This window comes from Parambassis ranga, chromosome 2 (assembly GCF_900634625.1).
Source record: "Parambassis ranga chromosome 2, fParRan2.1, whole genome shotgun sequence".
Classification (NCBI taxonomy): domain Eukaryota; kingdom Metazoa; phylum Chordata; class Actinopteri; family Ambassidae; genus Parambassis; species Parambassis ranga.
The window spans coordinates 42,318,454-42,343,095 of NC_041023.1; the positions used below are offsets into that span (position 1 = coordinate 42,318,454).

Consider the following 24,642-nt stretch of genomic DNA (forward strand, 5'->3'; position numbering starts at 1 on the left):
TTCTCGCGAGAAGTGCGGAGGTGACACAAATGTGCGTGGAAACCTCACTCTTAACAGCTAACGGATTAATATGTTTTTGATTGATCATCGATCGATTAATGTTGGTTGATTTGGAGCAGCTAGGCTAAGCTAACAATGCTGCTCAGGGCAATGTGGAGACACTCGGTGAGGTTACGGGGAGCAAAGCGCCTTTACGTGGGATTCAGTACCGCAGCCCGGACCAGGTCCTGCTGCGGTACTCCGGGTAAGACATGGGTGAGACCGAGCGGGTTTGACACAGGCGTAAAGACCTACAACAGCCTGACCAAACAGAAGGAGCCGCTCATCCTGGCCAGAGAGGGAGTCGCTACCTGGTACGGAGAGCTACACGAAGGCAGCATGGAGTCTGGAAGCTGTGCGATAACTTGTCCGTGTGTTTCAGGTACAGCTGTGGACCCACCGTGTACGACCACGCCCACCTGGGTCACGCATGGTAATGATGTAAACACCGTCACTACAAACCTGTGTGTGTGTGTGTGTGAGAGAGAGAGCTGATGACTTCACTAAAGATACTCTAGTTTGCCAATGTTATTTTCAAAGTCTCGCGAGATTATGCTGCTGAGACCCAGGAAAGCCTGAAATAAAGTTTCATTTCTTAAAAATACCGTTTTTATCTCAAAACATTTGGAACAGCTTGTAAGTACTGTTGACGTCGCCTGTTGGAATCAACTAACTGAGGTCTCTTGTGTCTTGTTTCCTTAACCGTCTCAGTTCATATGTTAGGTTTGACATCCTGCAGAGGATTCTGTCCCGGATGTTCGGAGTCACTGTCATTCATGCCATGGTCATCACTGACATCGATGACAAAATCATCAAAAGGAGTTGGGAGGTGAAGAATCAGCCGCACGCCTGTGTGTGTGTGAATAAATCGTGTTTTATTCTAAACTTTTGTTTCCCTGGGTTGACAGGAAAATGTTTCCTCAGCCTTCTTATCTAGAATGTATGAGGATGAATTCAAGAAGGACATGCTGTCACTGAAGGTGTGCTTGCTGCAGTAAAGTGAATGTAAACATGTGTTTTAATGATTGTCTATAAACATGTTGTTGTTGTCGTTCCTGAGGTGATTCCTCCTGCAGTGTATCTCAGAGTCACTGAGAATGTGCATCATATTGTTGCGTTTATCGAGGGGATCATCAGAAACGGACATGCTTATGCCACAAAGGAAGGTGAGTGTGGACGTCTGGATTAACAGCTGCGTGTCTGCAGTGTCTGAGCCCACAGGTGTGATCTGCTTTGTGTTTTCAGGTGATGTGTATTTTGACATCCAGTCCATTGGGGACAGATATGGCAGGTTTGTGGGAGCTGTAGAATCTCAGGGAGAAACTGGTGAGTTGTCTTCTGGAAAGGAGTTTGACGGAGTTGAACATTTAATAATCTGAACATATTTGCAGGCAGCTCAAATAAATGCGACCCGAGGGACTTCGCCTTGTGGAAGCCGTCTAAACCTCAGGAGCCATACTGGGAGTCTCCGTGGGGCAGAGGACGGCCTGGCTGGCACATCGAATGTTCTACTGTTGCCAGGTTTGGACTCACCACAGCCTGACATTCACTGTAACAGCTGACACGGTGTTTATGCAGTGCTGTTGTGTCTGTGCTGGCTCCAGCCGTGTGTTTGGGAGGCAGCTAGATATCCACTCTGGAGGAATCGACCTGGCTTTTCCTCACCATGAGAACGAGATCGCTCAGAGTGAAGCCTATCACCAGTGTGGACAGTGGGCAAACTACTTCCTCCACTCAGGTGAAATTCTGACCATAGACTTCTTCAAATTAGGATTTTCTTTTACAGTTTTCCTTTCTTGTTCTTTATCTTAGGGCACTTACACCTGAAAGGCAGCACAGAGAAGATGTCCAAATCTTTGAAGAACTACATCACCATCAAGGTGGAGTAATCATTAGTTATGATAAATAAATAGTGCCTGCTTATCATGTCTCTGTCATCCAACAGGACTTCCTGCAGTCCTACTCTGCCAATGAATTCAGAATGTTTTGTCTTCTGGCCAAATACAGATCAGGTGGGATTATAATCTTCATGTTGAAACACTCCCCTCAGTCGTGGAGCAGGATGTAGACTATGCCTTGTCTCCACAGCCATAGACTACAGTGACAGCAGTATGGCGGAGGCTCGGACCTGTCTGGAAACAATCTCCAACTTCATCCATGCTGTTCAGGCCTACGTGACGGGTCAACTGCAGTGTTCACCTGTGCAGGAAGAGGTCCTCTGGGAGAGGTAGATTCTTCTCCTCGCTCTTCTTCGTCTTTTCTCTGTCTGTGTCAGCAGTTGTTCTTTCTTCAGGTTGGCTGAGACCAAGTCCAGTACGCTGAAAGCTCTGGCAGATGACTTTGATACGCCGCGAGCCGTCAGCGCTCTGATGAACCTGGTTTATCATGGAAACCGCCAACTCCAACCTGTTTCCACAGTAAGCTGACCGTCCCACCTGCAGGTCACATGATGTGTTCACACCTGGTGGACTGATTGTGGCACCGCTGTGTGTGTGTGTACAGTGTGGTGGAGCAGCCCACAGCTCTGCAGTGTTTGGAGCGATAGTCACTTACATCAGAGACGTCTTGGATGTGTTCGGGGTCGATCTGCTGCACAGTCAGGTCAGATTCATTCACACAGCAGGAAGGTGTGTATGTTTGTGTGGGCTAACGGATGTGCTGTCATGTTCAGGACGCTGGTGCGCTGGGTCATGGAGGAAACCTGCATGCTGTGGTGGAACAGCTGACTCGTTTCAGGAGTGAAGTCCGAGCCTTTGCGCTCACACGTCAGGAGGACTCATCCAAAAAACCTGCACTGTACCCGGACAGGATCCCTTTGCTCAAAGCCTGCGACACCCTCAGGACTGACCTGGCACCGCTCGGAGTGCTGATTAAGGTATTAATATGAAACAAATGGGCTTTTACAGAGGTTAGGATTCTGGACTGATGTGCTGTTGTGTTTTCAGGACAGAGGAGCCACCTCAACATGGGAGATAAAAGAGAGACACCTAGAAAGAAATAAAAACCAGGAGGAATCCAGCTGATATTCTCTACCTCTTCAGTTTATATTTGATGTGCCTGCATCAGTGTATGAACTCAAATCACAAGATGTAATTATTTTTGTTCCTTAGTTGTGTTTTTTATTTACATTCAATAAGTGAGATTAAAATCTCTAAAATCCAAGCCCATAACTGGTTCTGATGTGTGACTCGGGTCTTCTTGCTCTCGGTTACTTAAAGCAAAAGTACATTTAGAACCACTCACTGCTGACAGAGGAGCTTTAGCCGGTTTGGAGGATGAGCGCTGAAGCTGCACGTCTTCTCACCAGCTGCTGACATTCACCTCCAGCAGTCAGGCGTCCCGTTATGTGTCCTTCAGGCAGTGCTGCGGCTCTCGGGCATCAGGTTGATGAGAGAGTTGCTGGCCTGAGCCAGCTCTGTGATTGACACTCTGCCTCTCTGTCTGATGAACTGAGCCACTGAGTTCAGCTCCTCTGGGGTAATGGAGATAAACTTCCCTCTGTCATCTATCACACCTGCAGTTACAGAAGACACAAGGATTTAGTCAGTGAACAGGAACAGAGCAGGTTGTTCTTATGTTCTTTCTCAACCACCAACCTGTGAGCGAGCCTTCAGCTAAAAGGTCCTGCAGTCGGGCGATAGCGTCCTGAGTCCTCATTCCAAAGTGAGAGGCCAGGTCCTCCAGGAGGACCACCTTAGAGCTCTGCAAGAGAGAGAAGGCCGTTAAAACACAACATACAGACACTTAAGTGCAGGTCAGAGGGGGCCGAGTCTTACCTCGATGTACTGGATGAACTCTTGCAGCAGGTTGCGTGACTAAAGTAGAGTAAAAAAAAAAACACAGACTTTAACTGATATCCAAAGATGGAGGAAAAAAAACGTTGAACATGATCTGACATGATCTGACCTGGTCTTCAGAGAGCTGCTCCTCCTCTCCCTGGTCTTCAATGATGAAGGAGGCTTTCAGTCTCAGGTACTCCTCTTCCTCTCGTCTTTCCTGCTCCTCTTTGGCTCGGCGCTCCGCTTCTTCCTGAATAAAGAGCAGCACAGAGTGTCAGCTTCTCCTCACATAAACACACAGAGCTCCTGGGAGGACTGAGTGTGACACCTGTTTCTGTTCCAGCAGCCGCTCCTTCTCCTCCTCCTGCCGCCTCTCCTGTTCTCTGAGCTCCTGCATCCTCTTCCTCTCCTCTCTCTCCTCCATCTCCACCTAAGAATTGCAATTATGGGAAAGCAGGGTCCATCAGTCAGTGGTTGTCAAAGCTGAAAGGCAGAGGAGTTAGTCTACCATCTGCCTCACCTCTCTCTGGGCCTTCTTGGCCTGTTTCTCCTCCAGCTTTCTCTGCTTTTTGGCTCCGACCTTTGCAGTTGGACGGAAACCCTGCTGCTCTTCCTCTTCTTCCTCCACATGCTCCTCCTCTGAAGTCCACAGCATCTCATTACATCACACATTACATACAGCATCTGCTCAGATACAAACACAAACCACGCTTTGAATGTGTTTACCGTGCTCAACGACTTCTCTCTGTTGTCTGTTTGCCATCACGGAAGCGAGGTTCCTCCTCCTGCGAGGCATACCGGCTCCTCGCTCCTCTGCTGCCCGCTGAGGGGCGCCTGCTGCCCGGCCAACATCCCTCTCATGCTCCACATCAGCTGAGAAAACATAACATAACAGAAGCCATTACTAAACAAAACAACGGAAGGAATGTCGACCCACTGCAGCCACCGTAGTTTTTGACACATGACAGCTGACTGTGAGCTGACGTAGCATTAAGTCGTCTTGAGTGAACAGTTTTCATAAAAAAACACAATTTCACACCCTTAATATTCGTTCACATATCATACTGTATTTTAAAGACACACCTACGAACCTTAAGTTACGGTTACAGCTTAATATACCCCATGCTAACAGTTAGCATTAGCTCCCAGATGTTTAACGTTGGCTCACACGCCCCTTACCTTCCCGTGTTTTCTGCCGCACCTTCACCGCAAAAACAATCAGGACAATGAGGATAGCAGCAGCTATCAGATACAAAGCAATATCCATAACTACTCTGAAATAACTTCACTGAACTTAAATCCCTCAACAGAGCGCTGTACACCTCATAGCGTAGCACCCTTCTTCTTCGGTGTTTGTTGGCGGGGAGTCATGGAGACACGTCGCCACCTGCTGTACCGGCGTTTGTGGCATTAAATCACCAACTAAAAACTATTAATAATTTTAAAAAAGTGACGAGAATAAGTGTCAAAACGTATTTATAAGTGTTTTTTGTTTCGTACAACGATTTATTAAAAGTATTGGTCGTATATTATTGCTCTTGCGCGCAAATAGTACATTGTACAAACCGGAAGTGCTAAAATGCTAATGCTTTTCCGGGCTTTAGGGTTAATTCTTGCTATATGTTAGTCCAATTAGAGAAATTATACTTCACATGACAACAAGCATACATAAAATGTGTGTGTGTGTGTGTGGGGAGAATAAAGCTGCATTTTACCTCAGCATATTTTGTGCAGTGCCGCTTGATGCCCAGTAGGTGGCAGACACGCTGCAAACATCTACATGCACACAATGTGAGAAACATCCTTGGAGGGATCGTCTGCTGTTTCACAGTAGTGCTCGAACAAAATGATGCTATTGAGATGTATGATGGGAACTGTAGGATCTTGCAGCAGAATTTTTTTTTAAATCTTTCTATATAAAAACATATAACAACCTGTTATGAAATGGCATGTGTGTGTGTGTACTCCAGTCTAAACTTAGAGCAGTGAACTCATTCTCCCTCACAGAGGAGCAGGAAGAATGTCCCCGTCAGCACATTTTTCTGTAAGAACAGGAGAGAAGAGAGCAAATGAAAGTGAGGCTAATCATTTAATCCCCTCTCCTACAGAAGGATGTGAGGCTCCACTGGGTGTGACAGTACTTTTCCGTCACCAGTGACATCTGGAGGACACATCCTCCTCATTGAGCAGCCACTGCAATCTGATCCTCCCTCCCTTTCTCTCTGTAGGTGTGTATATGTTCCACCTTGTACATGGAAATGTTTTGTTGCTACCAAAAACACTAATCATGCTGGAAAAAAAGAGTGTGTGTGTATGGAGGATCTTTACTTCAGTGAGTACGGTGTCCTCTGAGCAGATGAATTTCAGCGGATCTCAGCTCTGTGTTTTTTTGCTGTGGGCTGTAAATGTGTCTCTGCTGTGATAAGCGTGACTATATTTGTGCAGAGAATTGATGCTATCTTATATAGTTTACAAAGATGGTGTGTGAGAGTCTAAAGTTGAAGGTGAGCCCTGGAAGGACACTCTACTTGCCGCAGTCCTTATTTCCTGGTTCACTGCTCAGGTGATCTATGGGGGGCGGAGATTACTGCAGCTCCACTCCTGCTACCAGAAAACCTGCAATATACAATGAAGAATGTGAAAAGATGGCAGATGACCTCGGAGCGTCACGCTTTGTCAAACCTCCGGAGGTCAGTTCCCCCATGAGAAGAGCTGACCAGCCTGTGCAGGTGTAGCAGCGTGGATGCAGTCATGATGATATCTGTAGTAGGAAGTAGTAGTAAGAAGGGGGCAGGGCAGAGAGGCAGGAAGAGGTGCACTGTTCTGCCGGGACAAGGTGACTCTTCACGCTCACCTGAAAGTATTTACAACAGAAAGAACCTCCTTCATGTTTTCACAGGAGGACAGTATGAGAGGAATTTGTGGGAACGGCCACATTGTCTGCTCCTTTGTGGTTTAATTCATAGCCTGACTAGAGACAAAAGCTGCAGTGGGATTGAGAAATATTATGCGTGGTTTCAAAATCTCACTACAAACAGCAGATTAGTCAGAGAGTTTCTTTTCCCTCTTCTGCACACATGAAACACACATTTTTATGATTGCCATGCATTTACGTGCTGCTTGGTCAACTGCAGTCGGCAGTTAGGAAATAAAGCCATTGCAGAAGGCGCACAGACGTCCGTGTTAAAACTCCAAAGCAGCGTGTCAGCCCTTTAAGCTTTAAGCCGCCATCTTTAACCAAAGACAGGTGAGTGCAGACACGTGAAGGGCAGTGCAAAAGCGGACTGTACTCATAGACTTTGTTGACACTGAGTGGTGATCCGTGACCGTGATTTTGTTGTCGTCACAATAGAAGTAGGTGACGTTGACACGTGTGGAGCAGATGAAGTTCCGATCTTCATCATCACTGAAATCTGACGTGTAATAATCCTTAGCGAGGACAGGACGATCTGGGATTTTGTATTCTCTTATCAGGTGCAGCAGACTCTGTTAATGGTTGTGTGTTTTATATGACTGCAGGTCAGGGCGTGTTGTGGTACTTTCACCTTGTTCTTCAAGGGCATCATGGTGGACTCACAGTGTCTTCTTTGTCAGCCACACAATGCTGCTTTACCTTTCAACAGGTGCTAATATGAGGCCTTCAGTCATGTGACCACGCAGCCTTTTCTTATTCCAAACAGATGCTGCAGACTCACAAAATCATCAGATCAAGCAGTTCCTTTACCCTTCAGCTTGCACGAGTGCCACCATCGCTCCCACCCAGCACACTTCAACTGTTGTGAGTCTCATTAGAGCAAACACGACATAAAGCTGCCGTTGAGCTGAGCGCCTATCAGTTTCACTTGTCAGACAAAAAAACCTCACTGCTGCTAAAACCACAATCATCTGAGTCTGAGTCACTTCAAAACAAGACTTTCATAACAGCTTAAAGAGCCGGAGTCTAATTCTGCCTCAGGTTATCTATCTGGCTCAAATATTAACCATCACATGAATTATTGGAAGGAATGAGCGCTAAACTTTATGCTGGGGTTTGCAGCAGCTAAATATGAGCAAGGTGTGGATTAATTTGTAACCAGTTTCGCAAGAACGGCATCAGGAGAGCGGCAGGTCAAGACGTCTGGAGAGCCACATGAAAGTTTAATACGTTGGGAGTGTTGGTTACACAGTGGACAGCAGCAGCTGGCACGTGACGGCTCTGCCAAAGTCTGACTTTTGTACAGACTTTTACATCCTGCATCCAATTGATTTCCAGGTGAGCTTCATACAAGCAGAGCGAGGGAGCAGATGAAATGGTAGCAGGCCTATCTGGTTCCCGCTTTCACTCATCATGACATCACGTCCTGGATTCGGAGGATTGGATTTCAGAGTCAAACATTCACCTGACTTAAATGCACAAATACCTCACAGCACCTCATCTCCTGCACAAGATCCTGAGATATGTGATGTAATCAGAGCTTCATCTGAGGCCTTTTTAGATGCTAATACTTCAGATGTGTTTCTGCACATATTAACCAGCGCCTGTGAGAGAGGACATTTAAACTTTCCATTATGACCCTCTGTAAATAATTGACCTCTGCGCCGTTATAGTTGTGGCCTTGGGGTCGTGACTAACAAAAGGACTTTTGTTCTATAAGTTAAAGAGTGTTTTTATCGCACACACAGGCAGGAAAGCATTTCTGTTAAACCTTTACAGCCACAGGATACTACTCCGTCCAACATGCAGGTCGTCCTCTTAGCAGGTCAAAGCCATCTAAACACTGATGCTACAGATTCCTCTGACTGTTTCGCCTACAAACAGCAGAATCACCACTCATCACAGTGTGAAGGTCAGGAGCTCCGTGCGTGGACAGATGGAGGTGGAAGTGACTGTATCTGCTACTGTTTCTGCAGCTCCACTCACTTTCAGATTTTAAATTTGACTTTAAAGCCTGACAGCCTCTGTGACTGCGCTTTTCTTCTGCCCCCTCCCCATCCTGCTGCTGCATCTCTCGTGCATGACATTGAAGCAAAAGTCTTTCATCCTGGTTGTGGAACTAAGAGGAGACCCACAGGGGAAAGGATCTTAGAAACCACAGCACTGCTTTAATTTATAAGTCATTAACTTCGGTGTGCCTGCCGGATGAAGCTCATTTCCATCATGTTTAAAGTCGATTTAGAGCCTATTTTTCCTGTTAGCCAGCTCAGACTGCAGTTCTTTTAATAGCTACATTCTTGTTGCTCTAAACATGACAGGACAAGCTCCTAAAATTGCTGTTTCTGTAAACACTTCTTGATCCAAAGCTGGTCAGAATTTGCTTGTTTCCTGTGTTTATATGTGCAGCACTGAAGCCGGCTCTGTGAGCGAGATAAAGCCTGACGTTCTTCTAATGATATAGCCAGGTGTCTCTCAGCGACCACGCCTAGACAACTACTGCCTTTTGTCTGTGCGTGTGTACACAATAAACATGTATGTGTGTGGCTCAAGGTGAAAGGGACACTTCCTGCTTAGGTTCAATTTGCACCAACATTTCCACAGATAATCTTATTAGTAACAGTGGTAACAGGCAGATCTTTAGCTAAAATATTTCTCACATGCTGACATTTCGTTCAGCACATTAGCATCATTTTTGGGTAAGATTTCCTCTTAGACATCCAAGTTAGTTTACTTTTTCTCACTTGTCACTACAAAATTATTGACTAATGATTTTTCTGCTCACTTGTAGTATTTTATCATTTTTAGTTAGCTTGTTCAAGCTATGCTGCCTCAATTTTCCATCGTTTATCAATCATAACAAAAGCTAATAAGTGTTATCCTTGCTAAACTAGCTTAGCCACCTAGCCGTGGCATACCTATAATGCATTTATCTAGTACTGTTGATGGCATAACATAAAGTATAAAAGTAATTTAGCTGGTTGATAGTGCCATTGAAGAGAGGTAGTAAGCCTAAATTAGTCCTTTCAAAATAAAACAGCTCACAAGCTGTTACAGGCAGGTGTCAGGTCTTTTTTTTTTTTAATTCACAAATCGGTAATTAATGGAGACCTTCACTCAAGAACTCCTTTTGTCCTTGAGGTAATATTTAAAGGTCAAAACCACCATGTGTAGCATTCTGACCAATCACACCTACACACACGTGTTTACATTCAAACAAATGCACACGGCTCAAGAAACCTAGATGGAAGCGCATTGCTGAGCAATTTTACACACGCATGCATGAACACAGACACACACACACAGCCAGACAAGAATGCGAAGCTCAAAGGTTTATATGTGCGTCAGAGCGATGTGTGTGTGTGCAGCGAGCGGCGGGTTAGTGAGGCCAATCTTACACAGTTTGCTAATTTAATTCAGATGGTGTATTTCCTGTGTTAAAGAGGTAACACACACACACACAGCAGAATGAAAAGCTTCTTATTTTGAGCTCAGATAGAAAACTGGGTCGTGGTGTGGCCTCTGGCACCGGGAGCAGAGATGCCCTTGGGGCCAATCTCAGAGAGGGGATAGAGGCTGCAGAAGCAGGATGCATGTACAAGTTTCAGCTCTGTGTATACTTGCAGTACTGTGTAGCTACAGCCTATTATCTCTGTGGTGTGTGTGTGTGTGTGTGTGTGTGGGGGGGGGGGGGGGTCAGGACACCTACTGTGTTAGAGTGGGAACAGAGACTTCAGCTGAATGAAGTCCATGTTGTCTGTTTAGGGGATGAAATGACTGCATTGTTTGTGCCATAATGACTGTTTGAGAAAAACCGACATGGTTCAGAATTGCAGGTTAGCACGCTGTAATCTGGCCCTCCTGGTAATTGTTGCCATGCAGTGACTTAACCTGAGCAGTCATGCTGAATTACAAAAAGTCTGCAACCAAACACGAAGCAGGAGCATCCAAAAAACTGCAGTTCAGCAAGACGCCACTAGAGGCTGGAGACTTTATAACAATACCACCACTACTTTTACATGGACATCAGTGTGGACACCCTTTGTTGTCCCTTTCAGCCATTTGTTAGCAACTACCTTTTTTCTACAGACACATAAATAAATGGTGTACTTTGTATGTTATGTGGTGTATAGACCAAAAGCCCATTAAAAAATCTATTGACGTCATGATGAGGGAACAGGATGTGACACAGGCAGTTTACTACTGCCAGTGACCTACAAACATGTTAGCACCAGAGTGAAGGACTTATTGTTATAGGACAAAAATGTGAACATCTGCCTTCTCTTCTCTCATATATAAAGTGCATCATTCTAACACTGTCTGTATTTTTAATGTATTGATCTGTCTGCTGGTTTTGTTCTGGTTTGGGTTGTACCAGGTAATGACTGACTCTCTCCTACACACACTTATCTGCAGAGCTCAGCCAAAACATCTATAGCTCTGCATATCTGCTGCCTCCATAGACTCTGCGTACGTCTTCCTGACGTCAGAGCGACGCAAAGATCCCCCCTCCCCTCAGGCTTCTGATTGGCTGCCACCGTTCCGCCCTCCTCCTGCAAGGTAACTTGCTGTAAGTTTCGGGCGGAGTCTTGTAGGAGGGGGTTTATATTGGGGAGTCGAGGCACCGATTGCGCTGGGTGCTTGCACGACGAGCCGGGAGTGGGTTCAAACACGCGCGGACGTACGGACGGAGTTAACAGCTCGGGCCATAAGTCAACATGTCTTCAAATAAAGACGATGGCGGATGGAAGAAGTTTCTGTGGAACTCGGAGAAAGGAGAGCTGCTCGGTCGTACCGGAGCCAGTTGGCGTGAGTATACTTGCTGCGCGCTCTCGCGGTCGTGGTAGTGCGCACGAGGCGCGTCGTGTTTCCTGCCACCTGTTTGAATTGACTTTGCTGCATTCAACAGCAGAGCGCGAGATTGCGTCATGGTGACTGAGAAAGTTTCCCCTGTGTGTGTGTGTGGGTAAATGGGTATGCGCGCGGTTGTGTGGGTATGCGCGCGCGCGTGGAGCTGAGTCTCACGTGAAGCTCTGATTGGACATTCAGAGCGCGTGTGGCTGCAGCTAGTGTGTGTGTGTGTGTGTGTGTTGATGGAGAGACGTCCACAGTGGTGTTTCAGCAGTTTAGTAGCTGGCAGTCAAAGGGTTAAAAATGCATCATAGTCCAAGGTGAGTCAAGGTGATAGGCCTGCGCGTAAACGGAGAGAGGAGTATCGATCCGTGTCGGGTTCCTCTGATCAGATGTCACTGTAATCTGAACAACAATACCACTGATTAACCTGTTCGACCTTTCTTCTCCCGTTTCCCCGGCATCGCACAGCGCGTGCCCTTGTTCTTCCTCACAATGTCACAGCCCCACGGGTGCTGCGTGGACTCGCACACACCTGGGAGGAGAGGTGTTTGAGTGCGGATCAGGGCTCCAGCTGAGGCTGCTGTTTGTCCTTCTGAGGTCATGAGAAAGTGCTGATGCATTGAACTGTGCCATGCGCAGAGCTGAAGGCTGTGATGAGAGGACGCATGTCATCAGACGTGTTCCCAGCTTTTCTTCCATGGCGGCTGTGGGGCTGTCAGAACAAGGCTGACTTTATGCTGGAATGAATTCTGTGTGTGTGGTTATGTGTCGGATGAAACGCAGCATTTATCACACGTCCTTGCATCTAACAAGCAGTGTGTCATGTGTTAATCTGTTGTGTCCTTGTGACATTGCCTCCTGCAGCAGGAGGATGGAGGGGGAGGCACAACGTATAGACGACTAGCTGGAAGGTTCATTTGTTGCCTGGCAGAATACAACTGAAGAGGAGCCGGTGCTCCCTTTTGGGAGTTTTCACAGGCTGAGAGGTCCTCTGAATGCTAGCTGTTAGCACGTGTCACCTTGTGGATGATAACGCGAGTTAAAGGACCTCCAAGTGGTGTTTAGTGGCACCTGGTGGTGAGGCTGCAGACTGCAGTCACATAGCTGCCTCGGCTAGCTCACTGCTATTCAGAAAATGATGTTACTACTCATGTTGCTGAATATTATTAGCTTGTTTGTAGTGGAATCCTCTGTAGCATCATAAAGATGTAAATGGTGTGAAGCGGCTCTGTCTGCTAAGAAGTCATGTGATGGTGTGAGAATCGACCGCCAGACCTTTACGGACATGAGATCTTGTCATGCTTTAATGCTTTAACTGTAAAACACTGTCACTACACTGTTGTGTAACTGTTATCAGTTGTTGTGCCTTTGCTCTGTCATAAAGCTGCTCTTTATGTTCTGACATTTCTTTTATCTTTTCTCCTCCACAGTAAAAATCTTTTTGTTCTATGTGGTTTTCTACGGCTTCCTGGCCGGGGTCTTTGTCGGCACCATCCAGGCCATGCTGCTCACCCTGAGTGACTACAAGCCCACCTGGCAGGACAGAGTTGCACCCCCTGGTAAGGACGGCTACAGATCTGCCATGGAGTCTGTAGACTCTGAGACATTAACACACCATTTAGTGACGGCCGTATGAAGGAGTAACAGCACCAAGCAGGGCCTTGTTTTAGCTTATTAGAGCATCTTGTGACTACATTTCCAGCAAATCAGAGTCCATGAATGAGGGTGTGGGATGAGTTCAGCCTTGTCACTGACCTCACCCCCCCCCATGGGAGTGATCATCCTAGACTGTTCACTGTTGCACCACACTGAGCATTAGTCCTGGGTTGCTTTCAAATGTGCAGCTAAATATAAAAAAATTCTAAATTACAGCTAGCTGGCTAACAGCTGCTGAGGTTAGCTACATTTGATTGGTACTAATACATCATTTCCTGTTTATGGCTAAACTTAGCTGCTAGCTAAATGTAGCTACACCACATTGATTTGTTGTTGTTTTGCCATTTGTACCAGTAGCTAATTTAGCTGAATAGTTTGTTTGTATCCACTCAGTGTTTTGCTACAGTTGGAAGCTAGCAGTTGCATGGAAGCCGTTAGCCATGAAGCTTTAGATTTCCACTAGAATTTGAACTACCATTGATTATTACGTTTATTGATTCACCTCTTAGAATCTTTAACAGATCACCCTTTGCTTTCTGCTGCCTCTTGACATGGTAGTCATTAAAAAATGGGTGTAGCTGCAGAGACACCTGCACAGTCAGACGTGTTGATGCTTATCAGTGTATGAACGGGCTGGTGGTGAGTGCAGTGCTGAGGTGTTCTGTCTTCAAAGCAGCATATTGTGTTGGAAATGAACTCTTTTATCTGTCGTCCCCCGTGTATGCGGCGCTGCCAGGTTTCCATGGCAGGGAGGGCCAGCTGGGGTTTACTGAGTGTGCGCAGATACAGTCGACTCAAGAGTGGAGGCTGGTGGAGGCGTTTCTGTGTGTTCACTAAGGTCGTCCAAACACAGTTATGTCACATGGAGATCTCCTGTCAACGACCTGATCTCTGCTCAGCTGATTAGAGTAGATAGGGAGTTCTAAATATGCGATTAATAGATTCCGCTCAAACACAACAGACGGGCTGGTGCTTTAAGAAGGAGCATTTGCTGGGTTTTGTCCCAGTCAGACATTGCAGGTGCGGACTGTATTCAGCCCATCTTAGCACAAAGAGGGAACTCTATCTGTGGCCTATAATATCAGTCAAATGAACCGAATCTGCAAAAAATACTCAGTGTCCCTGGATGTGTCTCAGTAACTCGAGATGCACACTCAGGGTTTTTCTGATGTGTTCTGTCGTCCTCACAGGCCTCTCACACACCCCACGATCAGACAAAGCTGAAGTCTCCTTCAACCTCAATGATATGGAGACCTACCTGCCCTACACCAAAGCTCTGAGGGAATTCCTGGCCAAGTACGATGAAAACGACCAGAAAGATATGATGAAATTTGAGGACTGTGGAGGTACATTACATCTGCTCTAATTGTTTATTTACAACCCTCTTCTCTACACAAATTCTTAAACTTTCCTTGTGTCTTCCAGAGGAGCCTGCAGAGTACAAGAATCGCGGCGACTTAGAGAGCGATGTGGGCATCAGAAAAGCCTGCCGGTTCTCCAGGACCCTGCTGGGACCCTGCTCTGGCCTTGATGACACTGAATTTGGCTTCAAGCAGGGCAAGCCATGTCTGATCGTAAAGCTCAACAGGATCGTCAACTACCGCCCAAGGGTAATTTTAAATGACTGGCCCTGTTGTAGCCACTTTAAATGATGCTGCCACAAGGGGGCAGCATCAGCTATGTGTGAAACCAGAGACTGTAAATGAGGATGTGACATCACTGGTTTTATTCTTAAACTGTGTTCTCTGTTCAGCCCCCGACCTCCAATGAAAGTATTCCTGAAGAGGCTCAACCAAAGGTGCAGCCCAACGTGATCCCTCTCCACTGCACAAGCAAGGTACACACACACACACACACACACACACACTTTCCACTTCAGAATAAATCTGTTGGTGACCACTGACTCACCCTACTCCTCCACCAACCTTGTCTGTTTCTCCAGAAAGAGGAGGATGTTGGTAAAATTGGGGAGATCAAGTACTACGGTATTGGCGGCGGCTTCCCCCTGCAGTACTACCCGTACTACGGCAAGCTGCTGCACCCTCAGTACCTGCAGCCGCTGGTGGCGCTGCAGTTCAACAACCTGACGCTGAACACTGAACTGCGCATCGAGTGCAAAGTGTTCGGAGACAACATCGACTACAGTGACAAGGACCGCTACCAGGGACGCTTTGAGGTTAAGTTCCATATTAACAGTTTATGACCGACATCAGGACCATAGCACACCCCCCCACCCACCCTCCTCCCATCTGCCCCATAACACCAATCTGTAGAAGATAAGAAAATAGAGGGGGCAGCTGTAGCAGTTAAGTCAATCACAACTAGTCTTGAATTTAAAAACCAGTTAGGGGACCGACATGTATTCTGTCTGCTTTCATCACTAGCTTCTACACCTCTCTGTCTAGCCTTAGAGTGTAATCTAGAGGAGCAATAGGCCCGATGGAAATATTTATTCTGCTGTAAATGAGACTTTTCCACGAGCCATGGGACATTGTTGAGTGTGCGTCGCTGTGTTCGTCCCCTCTGCATAACGCTGCCTTGTGTGGTTTCAGTAGATATTTTTATTTTTTTGGAGTGTGCAGTAGTTGCCGCAAAATCTGGTCCTCCTAAAGCCACGCCGTTTTCCTCATGTCCTCCAGCTTTAGCGTCCGTCGCAAAGCTAATTTAATGATTTCTCTCTTCTGATCTGTGTGAGGAAAAGGCTGCACTCCAGGAAACTTTCTTTCCTCTTTTTATTTCTTTTACGTCTGATCACGTGAGACTCTTTTAGTTTGAATCGGTGTGTGCTGGGTTTCGGGCCTTTTACTGTTGATTTTTTGCCTTGAATGTAGACTTGTGTGTCCAGCCTGTTAGACACTTTGGCTTGCTGTAAGGGCGACGGTGCTAACTTGAGTTGTTCTGTTTTTTTTTTTGTTTTTTTTTTCCTTTTTCTTTTTTGGTGTAACTCAATGTTTTAACAATTAAACATGGTGAAGACTTTTATATTTATGCAGTTGTACATTGTTTCTTTGCAGAATATTGTAATGTATAAATGCAATACCAAAGTGAAGTCGGAAGCAATGCAGTACTCCTTTTTAGGACGTCATCATGTTAAGTGCTAAAGTCAGTGTCATGCCTTGCAACCTTTCAATGGTTAACCTTTTGATTTGTGTTTTGGCCATGAATGTAGTTGGACTGAAGAATTTTCACAATGAAGGTGATCCTCATGCATTTCAATAAAAAAAGACGAGTTCTTGCAGAGCTCTGTGGCTTTAGATGACTAATGATGCTGGCTTTAAAAATGTATTCCAGCATCTGTTCATCCATCTTTGTCATTTAATCTGAGATACAACCTAATAAAACAGTATGGACCTTTACCCCATGTTGTTTCCTCTTCCTTTTTCATAAATACGTTCTGTGATGTCATCTATAGACTTCCTGCAGAACAATGACTTCTATTTAACATAAATATGGTCAAAGAAGTGAAGCAGAATTGACCTGAGTGTAGCGAATAACCAACTATAAAGAGGTTACGAACAAAAATGGAACTCGGGTGTGTGTGCCTTCACTGAGCAGGCCTCTCCCACTCCTTGAATGGACTGTTGTTGGCTCAGGAGGAGGACTGGAGTGACTGGACGATTTCTGTTACTGTCCAACCATGCAGCCAGGAAGGAGGAGGCCGTGGGATCAGTTACAGACACATGTCCCCTGTAATTACAGGAGGATGGCGCTGTGTGCTAGCTAACACAGAGATGTTGTTTCAGGCACTGGCAGAGAGAGGGTATCGGGTCACCGGGAGCCCCAGAGTCAGCCAAGCAGGTCTAAGGACAGCTTGTGCTGCCTTCACAGTGCCACTGCCTTAGTGAGGCGATTACAAACTCAAAGAAATCAGTGAGTTACTGTTTGTTTTCTGAGTACAAACACTTATTGCACAGCTACAATAGATTTATACTTAAAAAAATCTAAAGGTTCCCTGCCTCTCAGACAATATTCTGTACCCAATCTTTCACTTAACAGGACAAACAAAGTGAACAGGAAGGTGGGAAGACTTCAGTTAAGGCCAAGAAAACAGCAACAACCACCAACACAAACTGTAGAACAAATAAATATTAAAATTATAACAAATGTCTTTGTTTTCTGTTATGAAATAGATGTGAATCCCTCATTAGTTTCTCAGACTACCAGAATAAAGACAAATGCATCTACTTGGCTTTTTTTTAGGTGTGTTGTGGGTAATCCACCACAAGATGGCAGCACTGTTTCACTGTGAATGAAACCTCCACCACCATAACTGCAGAAAAGAAGGCATTATGATAAATTTTGTTCCAAAATTAACGCAAGAACATTCCAGTATTGTCAAAGACGTATCAGCTGGTGCAGCCATAATAAGCGCAGTTTCTCTTAGTTTAAGCATTAAAGGCCCAGATTATATTAGGAATAAATCCACAGACAATCCAAAGTATGCGTACACCTACTGGACATCGTATGTGTGCTGCTCCTTCAGTGCTTAAAAAGCTTTTTCTCGACTGTTTTTGTTGCATGCAGGACCACCAGGGACAAATTTTTACTTTTATGTCACTCTGAAGTTTCTTGCGGCAGCCTTTCTTCCCCTCCTTCCTCAGAGGATGAGGCCATCCTATCGGCTCTGTAATTGCTTCGATGTAATTAAGGCTACATTTGAGCGGCGCGGACAGGGGATTTATAAAGGTCGAGAAGGACCAGGAGGAAGAGAAATGTTCTTTTGTGCTTTAATTTGGGAAGCTAGTTTTACTATGAGACTGGAAACTGTTAACACCTGAACATTGTGGCAAAAGGAAATGAAAAGGCGCTTATATATCAGTGGAACCACAGCAGGGGTAGGACAAGGGATAAAGTTTTAAAAACCTTTGAAATTATACTGCAAAATGGATGAATGCTGTGAGAATGTCCTGTGTGGGAAAGTAGTCTCTATGCTACTTATGTGTGTGTCACTCTTCCACCCTGAACCACAGACTGTAAATAAAGATGGACGACATGACAGCTTCTCTCGTTGGAGGCCTAAATGTGATGAAATTGACTGCTTTAACAGCTTTAATAGCAGAGCAGGCATCTTGGCCTCAAGTCCAAGATGTTGATTCAACTCGGCTGCACTCGTTTGAGTGAAAATGTCGGCCATCTTTAAATGCAGTCAAAGAAGATCCAACAGGCCGGTGGTGATAGAAACATGAGGAAAAGGGGTGTTTAAATGGACCTACTTGCAGACTGATTATGAGGTCGGGAACAGGTGATGACTTAGGGTGGGGAACACTGAGGACACCTTCAGCACAGGATGGGAATAACAGGCTCTGAAATGACAATGATGGAGGTGATGTTTAGAACAAGAGACATCTGGACATCTGAACCTTGATTGTTTTTTAATAGTTTAACAGCAAAACTAAAAATACATGAAGCTTCTTTTCATTCATCCCACACCCATGTTTTTTCCCCTCTTCCCCCCCTCCAAAAAAAAAAATCACACTCCTGAAGTTGCTTTAAACTTGACAACACAGACAGACAGTTCAGCAGCAGCTTCTTCTGCTGCTGCTGAGACACGTATGGCTTCGAGGACGTTGCATCAGCAGCAGTGACGGGTTTCATCTCTAAATGAATTTAGACAGCGAGAGAGAGAGAGAGAGAGAGAGAGAAAGCAGCCCTAACCCGCGCTGCTGAAGCAGTTGTCATGGCAACCACCTGCTAAGGAGGGGGATTATCAGCACTCCTGTAACCGTAGCATTGGCGATGTTCACACTAAATGAGAAACTCCAGACGAGTAGCGTGCGCCGTCTCCTCCACGTTGCTGTGATTAATGGCCCTCTGCTACGTCCATAATCACAGAGCAGAGCTGCTCACAGGCGCTGTGTTGCCGTAACACTTACAATGCTTTTTTTATTGCAGCGCTTTATGGATACAACCTGGGAGCATTTCCGAAAAGGAAAAAAAGTAACTTCAATCAGCCGGAAAATGCGCAAACTCGGCAGGAAGTCAGTTTAACAGCAAATACAATAAGTGCTTTAGTCATTAAAGGGACATTAATGATCATTTTTAGATTGTGTATAGATAAAAAAAAAAAAATAAATAAAAAAACACCAAAAAAACTGGTGTAAAATGATAAATATCTACTTTACGAAGTAATAAATAGATACACCTCTGTTAAAACACTGACACTCACAATGTGACAATCCAAAAAACCTGTAAATACTGTACATCTGCTGCTGTCTATGAGCACGTAAACACGACAATCCTCCAGCAGGTCAACCATTTGGGAAAGCAGGAAATGTTTATATAGACTACATGAAGGTAACAAGATGTCCTTGAAGTCAGGTTTCCTTTGAATGTTGTATAATTTCTTTGCATTTTCAAGCCTGATTGATGTAATTTTCATCGCACATTCATAATTTACAGAAAAAAACAAACATCTAATTTTAGGGAAAGAAAACACTGACAGGCAGCTTCACTCTCATCCATCCACAAATTATATTATAAATCAGTCCTCTGGGCTGCTATTAACACAGTCTGATGAAGATTCAGGTTCTAAAATTCAGCTGGACTAAATATTTAATGCTGCGGAGAAATACTTCATGTGGGTTTTAATGCTAATCAGGACACCTGCAGATGTAAATGCAACTGTGTGCTTCCTTTCCAACCCAGTGGTGCTAATTTGGTGGAGATTTTTTGCTGTTGATGAGAAATGGGTGATAAAATTTCCCTCATTGACATTACAGCCAGACTGCAGGAGCTTCATTCTACAAACTAGCCTGATATGTTAAGGAAGCAGCTGTCCATCAAACATCGTGCTACAGGTATAAAACACGAACACACAGTATGTCTATCAGGGGCACATACGCTCAACAACCCCCTCACTCGTCGTCCCGCTGCTGGTCGAGTAGCGACGACGTGTCAAGCAGGCAACCGCTGAAGTATCCAATCAGGGAGTGAGTCAGCTGGATCTGGCTGCGTCTGGACAGGAAGTGACCCTCGTCTGGGTAGATCTGCCCCACAAAAAAGCCTTATTACTGAAGAAAAGCCTGTGTTTCATTTTCGTGTATCTTCATATGAGCGTGGTATTTACCTGCATAGTGTAGTTGGCTCCGATCTTTATTAAGTGTTTGATGAGCTCTGCTGAATGCTGGAAGTGAACGTTTGCTGCAGAGATAACAAAGAAACAAATGTTAATTAGCATCGCTGAGGTTGGAAGTCCACTGCTGGATAAAAGCTCCAAGCTCTCGTTTAGGTCAAGTTTTACAGCTCTGCATGGTAGAGAGGCTCATTTCAAAAAGGACTCACTCCCACATTAAAGGTACAGTCACTGTGGAAATGTCTGCTGTGTGCGTACCGTCAGCAGTGCCGTGGGCCAGAAACAGAGTTCCTCCCTGCAGTCCTTTCATGTTGGGCAGAACTTTGGACGCCTGTGGAGGCAGAACATATCACACTCTGAAGTCATATCAAAATGCAATAAAACCACTGACAGGCTAAAAATGAAAATAATTGGCAGTTTGATGAGAAGTTCTGTAGATGGAGACTGATCTCAGCCAAAAGTGGACAGCAAATGTGTTGCCTGTGGACAGATGTGGGGCAGCTGTGTCTACAGTATCCTAAGATGCTGCTGGCTGTAGCCTTATACTGAGGACTGGAAAAGTGAGATAGGAGAAAATGTAAACACTTGGAAACTATAAATAGTGTTCTAGATAGAGCGATGAGTGGAAAGCGACTTAATGGAACATCTGCAGGGTTAAAATAGCAGCGAGCAGTCAGATATCATTCAGATGTATTGCTCGGGGGAGCGTGGACGGTTAGCTGCAATATCAGAGGACATTTCTCCATCTCTCACTCCCATCATTCAGCTGGGAATCAAACAACTTCTCAAGCTGTCAACAACTGGGTCTTTAATCAGCCGTGTCTCAGAGTGATTATTATCTGATCAGATGGAGCTATGTTTCCCTCTGCATGTCCCCCACCTCCTGCTGCAAGAGCCACAAAAATAGAGCACTCTGGCCCAGTTATAAGCAACCCACTTACAGCAAGAGCAAAAACACACTCTGACCTTCACATGGAGGACGATTGTGCAATGTTTTTTTTTTTTTTTTTTAACACCTCTGGCATTTCCAGATTTTTTCATAAGATTTGGAGCCTCAGACGCCGATGGCCGCTCTTTATTTTTAACAGGGGATGTGCTGTTTTGTTTGTGAAGTCAACCAAAGAAGCATTTTCATTAAGACGTGTAGTGGCCTGTTTTAAGGCCCCATCTGACAGAGAAGAAGACATTTATTACAGAAACACTTAACAAAACAAAGATGAGTTTGTCTTGAGTTGACCTGCTGTATTTCCTGTTTAGGGGTCCTGCTAATGTTTCTTTTAAAAAAGGAGTAGCAGCTCACCTGGTATCTGTTCTCCTCTGTAGACGGCGAGCCAAAGTATCTCTCAGAGAAGGCCGAGGCTGAAACAGAAAAGGAGCACGAAGATTTTGCATGCAGTGTGTTTGTATAAGTCTGTTTTAATCACACATAATAATCCTGTTTCTGATACTCCAGAGCAGCCTATTAAGCTCTAATCACAGGCTGCAGAAGCTTTTCATCCTAAAATTCAATACAGGGCAGAATTCCCGAAAGCAGAAGTGAAGGATAATTAAAGCCTGACGATACAGGCAGGATGAAGACATCATGAAAAAGGAAGGAGCAGAAGTAATAACTCCTTCCACGTCCCTGCAGTGAGTATTAAAGACTTTAATCCTACTCACCGTACATGGTCCAGTCTGCAACAGGAGCCAGAGCTGCTGCACATCTGATCAGCCTCTCCGTCGACTTCAGCATCATCAGAGCCAGGTAGCCGCCGTAGCCCTGCTGGAGAGGAATTAGCTTTATATGCACATCTATCTATCAAAGTAAAGCTCTGATTAGATCAGTCTGACAGACCAACCTCTCCGAAGACTCCGACGCGAGTGCGATCGATGAACGGCAGCTTCAGCAGGTACCTGAGGAGGTGTTTTAATAAGCAGTCAGTGCTGCGGCAGTGAGGGGGTAAAAGGTCAAAGCCATACATAGACATATGTGGAAGAAAGGGCGTCTCTGAACTTCAAAACAGACATGTTACGTACTCCAGTGCTGCGAGCTGATCCTCTGTGTCCACCATCCCGAGCTGCTGATGGACCTGCTGTAAAACCCTTCGAGGGACAGAGAACACAAAGTCAGACAGTCTAATGTGACGCAGGCCTGCATGTTGTGAAACCAAAAACTCACCTTTGACCTCTGAAACCCGACCCTCTGCTGTCAAGCCGTGCCACAATAACCTGCCCCGATCCCACCAGGACCTGGTCCCAATCCAGCCTGAACTCCTCCGTCACCGCCTGCCCGCCTGGAGAGCTGTCGCTGAGCACAGACGCGCACAGAGAAAAATTAATCTAAAAATCAACCGTCCTTGCCTCTATTCTTCTAGAACAAAAGCATGTGGACAGATTAATGTAATGAAAACACTGTAATAAAGAGAGGAAGGCTCACACGATGAGGAGGAGGCCGTAGAGGAAGGACTCGGAGAAGTCTGAAGGATAGATGAGCTTCAGAGGCAGCTCTGTAGGTGGGAAAGAGAGAGAGAGAGAGCGAGAGAGTCAGCTGAAAGAGGAGAAGAGGTTGGGACAGCAGCCAAGCAGACACACTCACACTTTTTACCCTCTAAGTGGCTCAATTAAGTCATGGAGATCACAAGCTAACACAGCTGTGAAGTGCACATAATCAGTACCAAAGTTGTTATTAGTGATCATCCGGATTTCAGTCTGAATCGTCTTTTTGGTGTCCAGCGCAGACCGCAGAGGGACGTTGTTCTCTAAGATGAAATAGGCTGTGAAGGTGGAAAAAAAAAATCAGGGTAATCAGGCTGCCAATTTGTCTCCACACATTCAGAGGACATCCATTCAAAAGTTCAGATCCAGCAGCTATTTGTCTTATAACACAAACAGGGTGATGACGCCTGATTGCTGCAAACTATTTTCCATGTCAGGACCAACGTCAGAAAAAAAGCACATCTTTTCAGGACACAAACATCACAGAGAACCTAAACAGTTTTCATATTAATGCGACTCACAGTCAACGTCGTCAAAACTCAGCAGGAACACAGCCGGGACTCCAGGACCTGCCGTGGAACAGACAGAGAAATATGATGTAGAACACAATACATGTCTGAATAGGCCAAAAATAAGAGTTTAAATGAACAAGACCAACAAAATCATTGACCCTGGATGGCTTGTGTGTGTGTTGATATGCACACAGACATGTCTGAGTGAAAAAATGCTTTGAGTTAGGACGATTATAGAAGTCTGACCTCGACAGTACAGGATGGCGTGCTGTACATCCGGGCTGGCGTTGGCATCGAAGAACGTACACTCCTCCTTTAGCACGCAGGTGAGACATCGCCGTGGAAACAAGCCGAGGGTGGACACACTGTCAACGACAATGTTAACTCAATGAGCATCATGCATAATAGCGAGAGCAGGTAGAACGACACCAAGTGTGCGCCTCACCTGTATAAATGTCTCCGTTGTGCAGCGTCCTCCGTGCTCAGAAAGTATCTGTGTGGAAGAAAGCACAGCAGCTAAAGTAGGACAAGGTCGCGGATCCATTATACATCTGCCTGCACTCGTCACTGCGTCTCTGCCGCCACTGGACCATAAACACAGACTGATGCTGTCACGAGCCCGCGGCCACACAGTGTTTTCAGACACAGCAGTGTAAAATTTAATCAGACAGACCAGAATTGATTTTTAAGTTTTCTATTCACAGCAAAGTATTTATGTTACTTGGGGAAAGCCTGGGGAGTCGAGGCTTTTACCTGAAGTATTTCATCCTCTGTGTTCAGTTCAAAGGAGGATTTTATAATTACACCGCCACCAGTCACAATCTATATTTAATCTTATATTTCATTTTATGTTTCAGAAACCAGAGCAGTTAATAATGAAAGCAGAAATAAGAAAATGTCCACACTAACATGATCTGGTTGTTTTCATCGTAACCAGGATTTTTGTCACCTCCCAGTCTCCGGACGTTAAATGGCGAACCTCGTCCTGGTCGCTCCGTAACTGAAAGAGGAGGAGAAGAAAATATCAGGACTGATTTTAAATTCCAGGAGGAGCAGTGATTTCAGAGAGAAGCAGCAGGGAACAGTGCTAATGCTCTGGATGGGATTGTAATCTAAAATCCCCTCTGAGAAATAAATCCAGCCTTAGAGCTAAGATGACAAAGACATGTAGGAGAGGTACCTTTTTGGTGAACATTGTGATGTGGTGGAAATCTCCCTGACCTCCTTGCTTGACAGGCAGTGTGAGGAAGAACCTGCTCCTGTCCTTGGAGAATAGAGGCTCCTGTCTCTGTAGAGACATGTCCAGGCTTTAGAGACAGTCACAAAAAGAACTGTGTGTGAGCC

At 45.4% G+C, this 24,642-nt stretch overlaps 3 protein-coding genes and 1 pseudogene across 3 annotated transcripts; 2 read left to right on the plus strand and 2 right to left on the minus strand.

Moving 5' to 3' along the window:
* Window positions 1-3,201, plus strand: LOC114447213 (probable cysteine--tRNA ligase, mitochondrial). Its single transcript, XM_028423355.1, has 15 exons — window positions 1-353; window positions 422-472; window positions 751-868; window positions 948-1,019; window positions 1,100-1,205; window positions 1,285-1,365; window positions 1,431-1,560; window positions 1,644-1,777; window positions 1,852-1,919; window positions 1,985-2,051; window positions 2,128-2,266; window positions 2,333-2,456; window positions 2,542-2,640; window positions 2,711-2,914; window positions 2,985-3,201. The coding sequence occupies exons 1-15, from the start codon at window positions 136-138 to the stop codon at window positions 3,060-3,062; spliced, it is 1,689 nt and encodes a 562-aa protein (XP_028279156.1). The 5' UTR covers window positions 1-135; the 3' UTR covers window positions 3,063-3,201.
* LOC114447234 (DDRGK domain-containing protein 1-like) lies at window positions 3,133-5,186 on the minus strand. The gene is made up of 8 exons (XM_028423394.1): window positions 4,998-5,186; window positions 4,545-4,691; window positions 4,339-4,457; window positions 4,147-4,248; window positions 3,946-4,068; window positions 3,816-3,854; window positions 3,636-3,741; window positions 3,133-3,553 (listed from the first exon to the last, which is right to left on the minus strand). Exons 1-8 carry the CDS (start codon window positions 5,083-5,085, stop codon window positions 3,393-3,395), a joined length of 885 nt encoding a protein of 294 aa, XP_028279195.1. The 5' UTR covers window positions 5,086-5,186; the 3' UTR covers window positions 3,133-3,392.
* Window positions 5,187-5,771: 585 nt separating this feature from the next.
* LOC114448563 (inactive dipeptidyl peptidase 10-like) overlaps window positions 5,772-24,642 on the minus strand; it is a 29,594-nt pseudogene continuing 10,723 nt past the window's right edge.
* LOC114448572 (sodium/potassium-transporting ATPase subunit beta-233-like) lies at window positions 11,331-16,595 on the plus strand. Its single transcript, XM_028425601.1, has 6 exons — window positions 11,331-11,538; window positions 13,014-13,142; window positions 14,430-14,585; window positions 14,665-14,849; window positions 14,993-15,076; window positions 15,182-16,595. Exons 1-6 carry the CDS (start codon window positions 11,448-11,450, stop codon window positions 15,440-15,442), a joined length of 906 nt encoding a protein of 301 aa, XP_028281402.1. The 5' UTR covers window positions 11,331-11,447; the 3' UTR covers window positions 15,443-16,595.